The 15,901-nt window shown below is 34.6% G+C and overlaps 1 protein-coding gene across 1 annotated transcript in view; it reads left to right on the plus strand.

The window, feature by feature from the left end:
- The first annotated feature begins 338 nt into the window (after positions 1–338).
- LOC117114399 overlaps positions 339–15,901 on the plus strand; it is a 29,753-nt gene continuing 14,190 nt past the window's right edge. Inside the window, exons 1-9 of the mRNA XM_033258065.1 lie at positions 339–463; positions 3,517–3,541; positions 4,280–4,693; positions 5,148–5,267; positions 5,564–5,697; positions 6,783–6,936; positions 7,421–7,654; positions 12,008–12,214; positions 12,987–13,424. Coding sequence (XP_033113956.1) covers positions 413–463; positions 3,517–3,541; positions 4,280–4,693; positions 5,148–5,267; positions 5,564–5,697; positions 6,783–6,936; positions 7,421–7,654; positions 12,008–12,214; positions 12,987–13,424 — 1,777 coding nt within the window. The 5' untranslated portion in view covers positions 339–412. The remainder of the gene's footprint in view (positions 464–3,516; positions 3,542–4,279; positions 4,694–5,147; positions 5,268–5,563; positions 5,698–6,782; positions 6,937–7,420; positions 7,655–12,007; positions 12,215–12,986; positions 13,425–15,901) is intronic.

Genomic DNA, 15,901 nt, shown 5'->3' on the forward strand with positions numbered 1-15,901 from the left:
CCGTACCTTGTTGTTCGCTTCACAATTTTACGTGCGTTCGTTGTGCATTTGATTACACTTCACTCAATAAAAATTAATCAATCAACAGAACCTTAATTTCAGTCTTTTGTGAATTTATTTGATGCCTCTGTAATAGTCAAAAAGAACATTTTATTCAATTACAATTCATATCGTTCCCAAACCCTGTTAGCATGTAGTGAGATCATCGTGCCAAACTATTACAAAGAAGCGATTCGATTCAGTGCTTCATTGCTTGGTTCACCAAACACGTAGGCGTCATTTAAAAAAAAGTATCTATTTAAGTAAGTCCTCCATGATATATCGTACATTTTGGATTGGTTTATTGTCAAGTTGGCACTGTACTTGACGTCCATATAGGGAATCGTTGACACCATAGTCGCTTTAACTGATAATGAGCATGGCCAAGAGTATATGTTTGCCGCTCTTGGTATTTCTATTAACGGTACGTATGCAATAAGTTCTGGAAAATTTTAATTTTGTTTATAGCGTATTATGCTGTATTATCACAGATGCTATAGGCTTACACTAAAAGCGGAAAAGTATTGATTTCATATTTATGATAAAGTAATGGTTAGGCGCAATGCTCGGTGAATTGGTAATTATAAAAATTAAAAACCCAGTTACAACAAAAAGCTATTTTATTACTTTAGCACATAGGCCTAAGTCGATGCTATTCGTACTTTAAAATTATGGTGGCATATTTTATACATTGTAACATGACAATTGGCGATAGTTTTTAAACAGCTAAAGTAGGTACCGCAGTCTTTTTTTTTTTTTTTTTTTTTTTTTTTTAACGCATTACGGTACGGTACGGTCATAATGAAAATATATAGGACTAAAGACAAATAACCATTAGTTAAGATGTGCACTGAGTTTAAGTACAAACAGTAAGAATGTCACTCCAAAAATTGCAAAGGCCATTTTATTCTACGTTTCGCTTTTATTTAAGCATGATCAGGAATAAAGATTTATTATTATACCGACGATGCTTAAATAAAAACGAAACGTAGAAAAAATGGCCTTATTAATATTTTGAAAGACAGATAACTACTTGAATATAGGCCTACTAATTTATTTAAGTATAGGTATAAACGAATAAATCAAACACAGAGGTAATAGTAATATTTTCCTACAAGTTAGTGTCCGACTTTCTGCTAAAGACAATTATAACATATACATGATATAGGCAACTCTAAAGAGGCTCCTCATCTTTACCGTTTACACTTCAAATATTCACATAAACCGTCATATGACCGGTATAGAAGAAATTTTAAATTATTATTATTTGAATTGAAATTTGTTCAAATACAGGAATAGGAATTCTTTTGAAATGAAGATACTACAACCATGATGCGGATATTAAAAATAACATGGTTCCGTATAGTAGTAGGCTTAAAAACTTTTCCTACTAGCAGGCCCTAGCATCAGTGCCGTAGGGGTCCTGAAATGGAAGGCAGCTGATAGGGGTGGGAAGGTAGAGGATTGGTGATTAGATGGAGGATCGGTGATTAGGTGAGGTGGTTAAATCGCAAAATAATGTGATTTGAGGTGATTTTTAACTACATAATCATGATTTGTGGGCGGGGAGAGTCTGGGGGATAGGCAAGATTTTTTTGGGTGGGGGAAGCCTATAGTAGTAATAATAATAAATAATAATAATAATAATAATAATAATAATAATAATAATAATAATAATAATAATAATAATAATAATAATAATAATAATAATAATAATAATAATAATAATAATAATAATAATAATTAATAATAATAATTATTATTATTATTATTATTATTATTACGGTATTAATATTTTTATTATTATTTTCATCATCATCATTATTAGGCCTATCACTTGTACATATCATCACGCCTAAAAAGGAATCTATCCGATGGTAATGATGTTTAATTACAATGTATAATTCTCTGTCTTCTTTGCCTTGGCTGAACAAAAGTAGTATCAGCACTCGTGTAGGTGTAGAAATATCCAAACCATTACGCATATCCACTGATTTTTTAAAATAAAATTCTCAACATCAAAAAAGAAAATGAGCCATACACTCGCCACTTACAGGATGCAATGATGCTCTATTATAATTTCACAATAACCTTTCCACGCATACTAAGTTTAATTGTTTGGAATATTATCTGCAATTCACGATTTGTGAACCATAAAACAAACTTGATTTATGTTTCAGCTATGATAACAATGCCTTCTTCACATAGTTTCCGCCCATACATACATGCCTGGTGTCAGTGCAAACGTCATAATGTCGATTTAGTTGACCACCAGGTCCTCACCAGGAAAATTTTAACACTTTTCGTCTGGCAGACGAGAAACGCTTGGATACGTTTGGATAATGATTTTATGCCAACTTAAATTACCATAATTTTGAATGTTCATATGTTTAATTCTAATTATTATATAGGCCTATTATCCATTCTCGAGAGAAAACATTCAGTCGCCATTGACAACGGATGCTGTATGACAAACCTGACATAGTACAAATGCTTAAAGTCGACAGTTTAACTTTATAATTAACATTGTAAACACTTTTTGTTTATTTTTAGCTACTTTTAAGCATTTTACAGTTTTTCTTTATTCATTGTCATATGTATCTCTTACGTTCCGATCTTGTTAAACAGCTGAGCCAAGAAGTTTCTCCGAACACCACCGAAGTTTGATGGGCTGAGGGAAAAAAGTTATTATTATTTATATATTATAGCACCTCTAGATGGCTGGAAATGGCACTCTTAGATTTACAATATAATCATATGAATTTATTTTTATTTCTACAGTGTTATGCATAAATTTGGAATGCATTTTTAATAGTGTTTTACTTATTACTGATCGTTTAAAAAGAGTGCATTTTTACGTGGTCAAAACAGCCCAAACATTTTTTGATATGAAATATAATTTCTTTTTTCCCCTTTTTGTTTATACTTTTGAAAAAAAAGGGGGATCCATTAAATACACCACTTAATTGAAATCCACACAGTAATCAATACTTACTCCTTTAAAAATTTAATATTATTGAGGGACCCACTGGTCCCTTTTTTTTTTATTCAATAATTATTTTAGGTCTATTTATGATTGGGCCCCTAATAGCCCAGGTCCCCAGTGCTTCACACTAACTACACCTGTAGCTATGCCACTGCCACCACAACCACTACCACCACCAACACCACCACCACCACCACCACCAACACCACCAGCCTTTTCTTAAATAAGTCTGGTCCTAATGTTTTTCAAATTTTGCGCAAGTTAAATATTTACAAACAAAAAAATAAATGACGAGGCTAAATGTATACTTGCTGAATCAGTTCTATATTGTGTCTGATGTTAACACGTTATATCGTCATTGCGGACTTATAAAATCCGCATACGCCTTAAAACTAAAAGAAAATTCATACATTTAGAGTCCGCACTGAGCACAAAAAATCCGCAATGAAAATATAACGTGTTTGTTCCAAATATATTTTATTTCCTCATAGATTTTTGCGGCTCAAGCTCAAACTGGTAAGGAAATTATCCATTTTTTGTCTCCATTTTGTTATACAATTATCTAACTGAGAAAAGGTAACTAATTCCTATTAAGCCTGTAAAGTACTGTATCGTGTGTAACTGTTTGATCCAATCCATAAAATTGATATTCCATGAAATGATGTGTATATAATAATTGAAAATCTGATTGATACCTCTTATTGTTAATTAAAAACAGTGGTACAATTTAGGTTTAAGATGTCAGTCTCTGCCACAAGTAAGCAAATTACACCATTTAAAAAAAGTTGCTATAGATAGACCACAGAGGTAATGGAGTATTAGGGGTGTATGTGTGATTCATCAATGGCTCCAGAGATTTGCTGAGAGGGAGACAAGAGGCCGAATAGAAGCTTCATCATGGTGCATAAATTTAAAAAAAACTTTGGTAGGGTACATTAGCAGGCTTTTTCATGGCTAAATTGTGCTTTTCGACCACAATATAGGGATTACCTATCAAAATAACGTTATTTTTATATGCAAATTAATACTTTTTGTCCGACGCTCTTGCGTCGCATCGAACGACGAGAGTTCGAGGGGGAATTTCCCCCTCACCCTCCGCTGGTGCCACCATTGGGGACACCCATTCCATACTTGACAATAATTAATACTTCAATGAGACACCATATTAAGGAAAAAGGTTATCCAATCAGATAGAGTCTAGCATCGACCCTATATTTAACAGAGTTGACTAAATATATATTTGGTTCCATATAGTTTCAGTTATTATTACGAATATTACTGCAAACGTCGTTTCTGGAGATCCACTTATTGAGCATGTGAATGCTCACCCCGTTATTGCTGAGTTCACGATTGGCACTACAGAAAGAAGTGATCGCCTAACTGGATCAAATCTTTGGAATTTGACCTTCTTCATAGCCGATTCAAGTGAAACTGCTGTGGCTGGGACGGAGGTCACTGCTACCTTAAGTAATGCCAGTGTTGCAATTTCTCCAGGAGATACTTTTACACTGGAAGGAAGAGCAAATTTAAACCTGGATAGTAAAGATTGTTCACTGCTTCCTAAATTCTGTGCGACATTATCTGCTAATCCGTCGGCATCACCTGGTTTTACTCTTACACCGGACACAGGTTATTCAACTACGAAATGCATCGATATGAGTTGTGAAGGTTTGTTGATTTGTGTTATTTGGCACTGCTGTTCATTTTTTGTTTTGTTTTAGTTATTGTAATATTGTAATATTGTATTTTTATATATTTTTTTAATTTTTAAGTTCTGCTTATTTTGTTAAATGACCCATACAAATATTGATACTTATTATTTATCGTTTCCACAAGCCTATTTTTAATCACTGTTTCTATCATTGATATATTTCTATTGTACTTTTTAAGAAGATAAAGTTTTGTCTCTTTATCAAAAATATAAAAAAATCATAAAAATCTAAACCAATTGTTCGTTGACTTGTGAGGAGAGACGGGCAATCATCATCACCACCACTACCATCATCATCACCATCATTATCATCAAAATTACCATCATAATCATCACCAATCTATTATTTGAAACTAAAATCCAAAATATGAATATCCAGATTTATTTTCTTTTATGATTGGCGTTTTTCAGGTGTGGTTATTACAAATGTACTGCCTGCACAAACAGAAGACAGATCCTTGATCCAAGGTACAGACAACATTGCCGTAAATTTGACTGTTACCTTGTCATCTGTGAGTGCAAGTTTTCAAGGTAACTAGATATTACCCGTTGTCTGCAATGGGGAGAAATATTATATCTCAACCATTAGTGTTTTTCATGCTAAAGTTGAATGGCTTTCACACTCCGAGCATATTAAGACTGTTTCAGTATAAACTTATATAAATCAAACTACATTACAACATTGATAATGTGATGCTTTGTGTGTGCAACTTCGATTGAAGTAGAAGAAACGTGTTTGAAAATACACTCGCGAAGAACAGGATGAGATACTATAACTATATATATATATATATATATATATATATCTGTCTCTTATACACATCTAGATGTGTATAAGAGATCTGCTTTCCTTAATTCAAAAGTTAATGGAACAGGAACAAGACTACTATACGCTGCTGTCGATATGTTGGATTCAGCCGACTATGGTATTCAAAGAAATGGATTTGCATTTTGGCCGAAGGTTAAGACATTGTCCAATTATCTTGGAACCATAATTTAAAAAATTATATCGCAGCAGCCACAGTTTTTTTATGTAACAATAACCAATATAGTCCTGTCCAGAGTATGAAATTTTATTTAACAATAACAAGTGACATATCTAAATATGGTCATGATGTCATCACCTTTTTGTCAAAGAAAATGTAGTAATCTTTACAGGTATTAAGATAAAAAAATACATTATTGTGTTCTCCAAGCACAAATTTTGGGAATCAGGGTTGGCTGGTTAGTTTATTTTTGCAATAAACCTGGGCATAATTCTTTGGTTCGTTGCCAACCAAAACTCTCCCCATACATTTATAATTTGATTTAATTTTGATTTCATTTGGAAAGATCTGATAACACTTTCACTATATACATTTATAACACACCTAAATACGCATTTGTCACTTGATTGGTAGATTTCGTTGGCATTGGGTATTTACACCATTTTGATTTGCATCGTTCTTTAGAAAATTTACTTCCATCCGCCTTTTTTTGTTCCATTCCCTTTGTCCCATTTCATGCCCCTACCTAATACAATGTTTATATTGGCTGAAAGGCGATGAACTTTCCATTGAGAAAAAGGTACACCTAACTTTGTTTTCATAAAATATCAATGACAAGGATCTAATTCAGTGATTCATATAACGAATAAGGAATGTTTTGTATTCGTGAAATGCAAAGAATGTTTTCATTCGTTGAAAGATTAACTGATCCATTGAACTTGCAAATATATTCTTCCCATTGCACTCGTACACAATCATTACTGAAAGCATAATGTGTTAATCAGATAGTGTCTAGATGTATAGTAAGAAATTTTACTCAGTAGCTATGTGTATTTCAATAGATTGTCATACACATACAAGTTGCAAATATTTAAAAGTGTGCAGCTGGTAGTTGTAGCCTACAGCATTTTGCTCTAATGGATAGAATTAGCATCACCAGTGGATATCAATTAAGCTGATATATTGAGCAAATTCATGTAGAAGGCACACTGAGCCATTTTTAAATTAGTGCTCATTTGTTGGTTCTTTTATATGTAATAAGTTATGTAAAATTCTACAGATACAAGCAGACTTTGATCTTACTGATGTTAGCTGTACTGATTTTGATTATGTTTGTGTGGAAGTACAAAAAAACAATAACTCTGTTCCTGCCTTTACGCTCAGCTTTTTACCAAGTACAGCTGATGTTGGCTGTATTGAAATAGAATGCACTGGTGAGTGGCAATGGGAAGTAGGGTTATCATAAGAATGCAGAACAGAAGTATTAACCAAAATTAATTGGAATGCAGTAAAAGTAAATAGTTTAATTAGAATCTAAAGAAATTTATATTGGGGACCTGTGTTTAATATTGGTCAGTACACCGTAAAATCGATTTCCTGTTTTTTCCAACAAATATCTTCAACAAGCATCTAGACTATTCAATAATATATTTATTATAAATTCGACACATTCTCTTACATAAAATTATAAGATACAAAACAAGAAAATATAAAAAAGTCCCGAGATTCTGAGTGAATTCTCTCTAAACTGCATTAAGATTATAATAAACTGTAGTACTGCAACATTATAGTGTTAAAACTATGTTACATTATGCATTGTTTCAATGATTGGGGTATACCAATTAATTGACCATTTTTTACTGTTATATTACTTTTCATTTTATTTTTATTATAAATTTCTATATGTAATTCTTTCAGGGCTTAAAATTCTCAATGGTGCAACTTTGACTGTTAATGCTGTTTTCTTAGAAGATCGATCAACAACAGTTGAATTTGATGTTAGTTATCCTACTGGTATTGCTGGAGTTACTGGTAGCAATCTTTGGGAAGTCAATGTGTATGCAAGTGCTAATGCAGATGGAAATGGTACAAGGATTAGTTATGAGCAAGTACCTTTATCAAGTGAGTTTAAATTCCTCCCCTGCAATAATAGTAGCATATCATAATGATGATAATGATGATTATTATGGTAGTGTTAATAAAAATGATGATAATAGTATTAATAACAAGGGAAAGTGTAATTAATTAATTCCTCTGTAATAGACCAATGATACTTTTAATAATTATAAATCATTTCTCCAAAGTCCTCTTAATATTAGTCACCTCATCATACAGATTTGACTAATTGTGTGTTATGACATCATCCCATGATGTCGTTTTTGTTGTGGCATTGTTGGTAGAAAGAAAAAATAAAAAGTTCTTACTGATGTTTACAATTATCAAGTTTAGTATTCTTTATCGTCGGTGTCAAATGTGAGAAGCCAATCTACAGGCTGTGCCCAGTAGCAGCAGGTTCCAGAGACTAATTTTTAGCGGTGATCCTGATGACTACGAAATATGCGGGACGAAGTTTTTAGCATATCTATGTACCCAAAAGCTAGAAAAGTTTGTCATATTCGATCCACCAACGGAACCCGCTGCGGCCGTAACTGATACCTACGCTGAGCTTTGCGAGAGGCTGACAACAATGGATGTAAACAATAAAAATACTCAAAACATTACCAGAACCACGGGAACACAAAACCGAGGATCGTATCGCTATATATGAAAACTAACCAACATTTAGATGGAGAAGAGTGTAACTATAAACTACATAACCAGAGCCAAGAAACTAATTGGTGCACTTGAGAGTAGAAGGAAGCGCTAAGTGAGAATCTTTTAATCTCAATACAGTACTTCTGAAAGGATTACCTACTAAAAAAAAAAAAAGCCATTCTCCGTCCATATAACACAATCAATAAAAGATATAACCATGAGAAAATTCAAAGTTGCATTGAAAAATTTGAAGGAATTGAAAATGTTTTATTCAGATGGAAAGCAGTAAGCGGAGCCAATGATGAGTTTGATGAAATTTTGAAACTTGTACGCCAACAGGCTTGCTATGACTGTGGGTCAACTCACTAGTAAAGAACTGTAGCCAGGATAAAAGATGAAAGTACCACAAAGGGACCAAAAACCTGCAAAAAAAAAAAAACTGTTATAGGCATGCTAGCAAAGACAGAGTTAATATTATATCCCAAGGGCGTCGATAAGTTGTGAATAGTGTGGATGGGGAGGAGACAATTTGCAAAGTAAAGAATTCTTGGGCCGCAGGCCCTAGCCTTAGCGGGGGCCGGGGGCCGCCCAAGCTCCCGGTGGGGGCCCCGCGCGAATCCCCCGGAAGCGTCTATAGTGGTATCTAATTAATTTTAAGGAATGCAATTAAAATTTATTCCCACATTACATTTTCAAAATACAGTAGTGGGTCCATGAATTCCAAATATAGGGGCCCAGGGAGGAACTTTGACAGATGGAGTGTAGACCACCTCAGCCCCACCATGGTTGGGGTTGAGAAAAGAAAATTTATGATTATGGCACCTCTAGTTGGCCGGAAATGGCACTCTCAGACTTAAATTTGAATATAATTTTCTTTTTTCTCCACTTTTAAAATTTGAAGAAAAATAGGGAGGGTTGGGCCCCTTGAATATGCCACTGCAATACTCATCATCATCGTTTTTTTTTCAATTTATCCTGGTAATCATAATCATGCCCACTTACATATTTCGTGTAAACTAACATTCATAAAAATGAATGATTTATTATCTACTGATTAGCTTGTGACGTATTCGAACCGTGAAAAACAAATGGTAAACCATGTTCCTTTATGGATAAACTGTAAAAAGTCACTCTAATTCTATCTTTGCATGTACAGTACTTTTAAAATCAATCAAGAGTTTTTTACCCCCTTTCTCCTCTTTTTGATTTTCAAGAAGTATTGCGACTGCACTATTGTTAGTGGAAATACAACAGACTATTTTCCAGTCAAACATGACTAAGGAGATAGGAAGCACATACAACATTAGTTAGCATTTTTTTCACAAACATAAAAGGTGATTTACTTAATTCATCATTATCATGACAGGGGCGGATCCATAAATTTTCTGACGGGGGGAGGGTTGAATACGTAGACGACACCCAACTCAGCCTCATGGTTGGGGCTGAGGTGAGCAAATTTTATGAATATGCCCCTCTAGATGATCAGAAATGGCATTCTCAGATTGTAAAAATGCTTTTTCAAAGCAGCCTCCTCGACAAAATTATTGGCTTTCCCCGACGAGAGATCTGCTCCCCCTTCCTTAGAATTTAGTGCAAATTTTAAGAATATGCCTCTTTAGACGCTCAGAAATGGCACTCTCAGATGGTAAAAATTCTTTTTCAAAGCAGTCTTTTCGATCGACAAAATTATTGACTTTCCTGACCCCATTCCCACTGGATTAATGATTAATGTCCTACAGTCAATGTCAGAGACATTATGCTGTTATGTATAAACAGATCCCTTTTAAATCAGGTGCTTTATTAGACAGGATCCTATGGGTAGGGTCACCCCAGGGACCCCTAAGGGTCGGTGGTTCTGTGGATTGCCGCACAAGAGCGCATACGCGTTACGCCACTGAGCATGTATAGTGATAATGGTTCTAGCTTGGTATACTACATTCCGTTAATGCTGGTTAAAACAAAAACGCGTCTTGGTATCCGTCTGTTGGCAATTTGTTAACACACGACACAGAGAGCAGGACAAAAGAGCAAGCAATCCGTTAGAATTGATTCACACCGACCGATTCGGACCAACAACCTATAGGAAAGGATGTTTTTGGATACACTATATTCATTACTGATGATTTCTCTGCCCTAGTACCTGTTTATTTCCTTAGATGTAAGAATGATTCTAAGCTGGCTTTAAACCAGTTCCTGGCTGACTGTTCCCCGATCGGCCAAGTCAAACGTCTAAGGTGCAATAATGGTGCTGAGTTCACTGCATTATTTACAAACAAAGGTATAAAACAAGAAGTCTAATCACCTGAATCGCCAAACCAAAATGGGACAGCTGAAATATACTGGCGCACTTTATTTAAAGTTCCTCCTACTAGAGGCTTATCTTCCTTTTGGACGTTTGGACCAACTTGTTTGGACCTATGCCAATAAGACAACAGCGCACATCAGAAATAGATGTTTTAACAATAGGTAGCAGAAACGCCATTTGAAGCCTTCACCGGAATTAAACCTAACCTATCTAAAATGCATATTTTTGGCTCACAATGTTGTGCGTATATCCATGAGAAACCAGATTCAAATTCCTAACGTAAATAAAATTGAGACACAAAAAATGAAAATTTAGTCATAGAACACCATTCCTCAAATCAGAATCAAATTGAGCCTGAGGAGAGAGATGAAAAAAAATCTAACAAAAAATACCCCAAATGGATAGAGCGTCACCAAATTACTTAGGAGATTACGATACCAAATTTGATAACGAAGATTCATTGCTTAAAATTAAGGAAGCATGAAGTAGTAGAATCCCATCGCATGGGTGGTTGTGAAATTATCCCAAAACCTAGCCAACCCTATAGTCTTATTACCACTAAACACGTGCTTAAATGTAAGGGGAACTTGCATTTTGTAGTCTACTGATTGCAAGCTGACATAGATCTAATTCAGATCGATTTTAAATAATTGGCTGCAGTGACTGTTTGAACAAATTCGGGTGACCGAAGAAGCACCACATGTTATAGTTTCTATTTCAGTGCGGGTAAGGCACAAATTTCTTGGAGAACCAAGCCCTGTCAACATGTGTTCGGAATATATGGGACTAGAAGCCACTAAAAAGGAAGCTTTTACATTGTTAAAGGGTTTGAGGATTAAAAAGCTATCAAGTGCCCTCATAAGGGATGATAACCAAGGGGCGATTGCCTTATGCAGGGACCCGGTGTTTCGACAGAGATGAGTATCGACATTAAGTACCACTCTATAAGGGATCTGCTTAAGAGGAAAATAAAATCAATATCCAATATTGTCGAACAGAGCATATGATTGGGTGTATTTTCTGTTTCAAAGCTAAACTTCAGATGTTTAAAAGGTTTTTGTTTGGAAATGAAAATAAATAAAGGTAGTTCGAGAAATTAAATTAATACTAAGACACTGTAATAATAAAAGATGTTTTAATTTTGTTAAAACTTTATGAGGTAAAGAGGGAGTGTTAGTATTAGTCATCTCATCATACAGAGGCTTAGCCCTCTTTGTTTGTTATGACGTCATCCCATGATGGTGTTTTAGTTTTGGCATTGTGGGTAGATGGAAAATAAAAGTTCTTACTAATGTTCACATTATTATCAAGCTCAATGTATAAAGCATTTGAATGTTTATGAGCTCAGTTGGCATTTTCTTGACACCCGACAGAAAATTTAAATAAACTTCAATTGTTTCTATTAATATTAATATTAATGAATTTAAATATTGATTATTCTACAGCTGCAAATGCTGGAATGGACATAACAAATGTTGGGGACTCGCTCGATTTATTCGGCCTAAGTGTAACCATGGACTTCAGTGGTCACTATTGTGCAGATGGCAACATAACGTATTTGTGTGCAGTGCTGTCAAAATCTGCATCTGCTATCCCTGATTTTGAAATCTTATTACAGAATAACATAGTTTGTCAAACAGCACCTTGTACAGGTATGTAAGGCATTGGATGTAGATGAACAGTAGGAAAATTGTACATTTCTGAGGTGTCGTGACAAAAAAAGGTTGTATGACACGTCAATCTGAAAATAATCTTTAAGTTATGTTTAGATAAAATTGGGTTTAGGGGGCTTTTTTAAATGTTTTTGAAGCATACTTTATGAGGCTATTTATCATAATTTAAAAACACAGGGTTTTTTGTGTATTAAAGGAGATGATCATTTTATAAATTTGCTTCAAATATCTAAATAATCATGTTTCAGTCATAATTTTCTCAACCTGGAAAATTCAATCAAGGAGTAAAATAGAACAAATTTTGTACCAGCATACACATTTTGTGATGATTATATTTATCACGTGTGTTGGTTTTAGTAGAGATTTTCACTTATTGTAAATACCTTTTTAAATTTTATACTCTAAATACAGTCTATCTTCCAATTCGAGACTCCTCTAATTCCGAGACCCTTTAATTGAGAACAATTTTTCAAAGGACCAACTAACCAACATCTTTTAACATTGAGCTCACTCTCTAAGTGTGAGACCCCTCTAATAATGGTAATGATGTTGAACATGATGATCATAATAGGATAGAATAAATACATCTGTTTTTAAATTATTATTATTATTATTATTATTATTATTATTGTTATTATTATTATTATTATTATTATTATTATTATTATTGTTGTTGTTATTGCATTATTATGCTAATGGTAACAATGTTAATTATGATGAATATTCTAATGTGCTCTATATTTTTACTCAGGTGTTGTCATTGATGGTGGTACTGGAATTTTAGATAGTGACAATGAGATCAAGGAGCATTCACCAACTAATGTTACATTTGGTTTTGAGATCGAATCCAGTGCCTCAAGTGCAGTTCTGAGCGGAACAGACCTGTGGCAATTCAATGTGTTTGTCAGTGCAAATCAGGATGGCTCAGGAGAGCACTATGGAGAAACTTTCGCTTCTCTATCAGACGAACAGAAGAGCACCGCGATATCTACAGCTGGCTCAACATTGGAGTTCACAGGTATTGCGGCATCATTGGACTTGGCTGATCTGAAGTGTTTTGATGATCCTAATACCTTTTACTACCTTTGTGTTGAGTTCATGCGGGATCCTGCAAGTACCCCAACATTTAGTATGACAACAGTTTCTGGAAATCCTCTGACACCCTACTGTGCCGTTGCAAATTGCCGTGGTAAGCTGATTAATGAATGTATTTTATTAGCCAAACGTACATGAACTGTTTCATAAATTTAAATTAACAGACTCGATGTTAGTTCGAGCTAGGGTTTTTGTTTTCTGTTTTGTGTAACATCAGCGCATAGAGACCATGTATTCGCTATACAAATCCCCAAGCATTACCATTGCCATCATCATCAACACATAATTATCATTATCATTATATTCATAATCATCATTATTTACATCCTTTATCACTATGTATTATTTTCTCCATTGTCAAAATCTTAATTCACATTATTGTGCCCATTAACATAAAATTTTACCATCATTATCACCAAAATTATTGTATTTCTCATTTCACTATCTTCATTAACACCTATGTTTATCATCATCAGAATCAAAGTCGTCTACAGTAATCATTTCTTTGCAATTTAAATAAAACCATCTTTGCCATCATCGTTGTTGTTGTCATCATCATCTTGGTCATCATCATCACCAACACTATCATCATCATCAGCATTAACATCAACATCAATATCATCATCATTATCAACATAATGTTAAAGAACAATTGTCATTATATCATCATTTATCATCACTGATGTTGTTATCGCATCAACTCTGCTTTAATTTATAGGTGTTAAGATCACAGGTACATCTGTCTCTACCTCAAGTGGTGATCCAGTTGTTGAAAGAAGTAATAATACAATTACATTTTCAATGACCGTCTCATCTGACGCGGATTGGGCCGGTATATCTGGTGATAATCTTTGGATGCTTACTGCAGATCTGAAGGACAGGGTAACGTTGGTTGATATATTAATTTATTAATTTATTTATTTGTCCTTAAACAACAGTGCAACAGTGTTCAGTTTCATTTTATACAAAGCCTATATTTAAAAAAATGGCATTAATATCCTCAAAACATCTAAACCCCTCAAAGCATTTAACCCCTTGGCACCCCAATCTTGTTTAACATTGAGAGGGATTGAACCTAAATTCATGGGATTGGAAGGTCAGCATCCTAAGCACAGCTATTCAACTACAGTCTAATGGTAGCTCAAGAAATTTGCTTACAGAGGGTCACTCTAAGATGTCCGACAGAAGATTCAAACCAAGTGGCTGACTATATTGCCTCCCAAAATAAAAGATCTCTGGTAGGGTTCACAGGGGGAGTATGACCTAAATATGCTTTTGCACCACAATATTCATTTGACCTTAAACAACAGTGCAACAGTGTTTAGTTTCATTTTATGCAAAGCCTATATTTAATAAAATGGCTGTAACGTCCTAAAAAAATCAAACCCCCTTGGTGCCCGCAGTCTTGTTTAACAGTGAGAGGGATTGAACCTAAAATCATGAGATTAGAAAGTGAGCATCCGACAGAAGATTTAAACCAAGTGGCTGACTATATTGCCTCCCGGAATAAAAAAAAAAAGAACTCTGGTAGAGTTCATGAGGAGAGTATGACCTAAATTATGCTTTTAGACCACAATACTTGGGATTGGCAATTAAAATAACGAATATTTGGATAGGCAAATTATTATTTTTGGTCAGACGACGTGGTGACATCCGAGGACGCACACCTTCTGCACTAATCAGTCTTGTGTGGAAATATTGTTAAGTTAGAAAAAAAAACCAATTATTAAATTTTAAATATCTGTTTTACAGAATGGAAATAACTTCACCCCTGAAGAGAATGTTGTGATATCTGTCAGTGAGGCCAGTAAAGACGTAACTGCAGGAACAGATATTCAGCTTTCGGATCTAACGGTAACCGTAGATTTAACAGACTTCATCTGCCCTGCCACAGTTCAGTTATGTGTTGTCCTGGAGAAAAATGATGCCGCCAATCCAGATTTCACATTTGACCCAAATACTGGTGTCTTCCCATCCTGTGTAGATATTGACTGTGAAGGTAACTATTGTTATTTTGATGTTTATCTTGCGTAATGCTTTTTTGTTGGAGTGCATCATATTTTTGATATGTCACAAGTTGCTCAGATTTATATAATCTGTATCTTTATTATTTTATTAAAATGGTTACACCAACATTTCAAGTATCTAATTACTGGGGAGGATTTTTTTTATTACATTTTATTTTGCTGTTGGAATCTATGGTATGTATTTTACTAAGCTCAATTGATTATTCTTTTAGGTGTTGTTATCACCAGCTCTTCATTGACGGAATCCAGCGGTATAACCTTCAAAGAAGGTGTAAGCAATCAGGTTGTAGATCTTGACTTGCGCTTCATGGTGGCAGAGGATGCAGGAGGAATTGATGGGAGTGATCAGTGGGCCATTGAAGTATTTGTAAATAGTGAGTCTAATGGCACTGGTGTTATGTATTCCGAAGTGTATGGTGTACTTCCACAGAATGTTGCAAATATACCTGCCATTCCTGGTGAGAACTTGGACTTCAGCTCAGTCTCGGCAACCTTGGATTTCTCCAGCCCAATGTACCTGCCATGTGGTGACATCTTTTATCTC

The sequence above is a fragment of the Anneissia japonica genome, unplaced genomic scaffold (assembly GCF_011630105.1).
Source record: "Anneissia japonica isolate Jap-2015-1 unplaced genomic scaffold, ASM1163010v1 scaffold199_len4679917_cov187, whole genome shotgun sequence".
Classification (NCBI taxonomy): Eukaryota; Metazoa; Echinodermata; class Crinoidea; order Comatulida; family Comatulidae; genus Anneissia; species Anneissia japonica.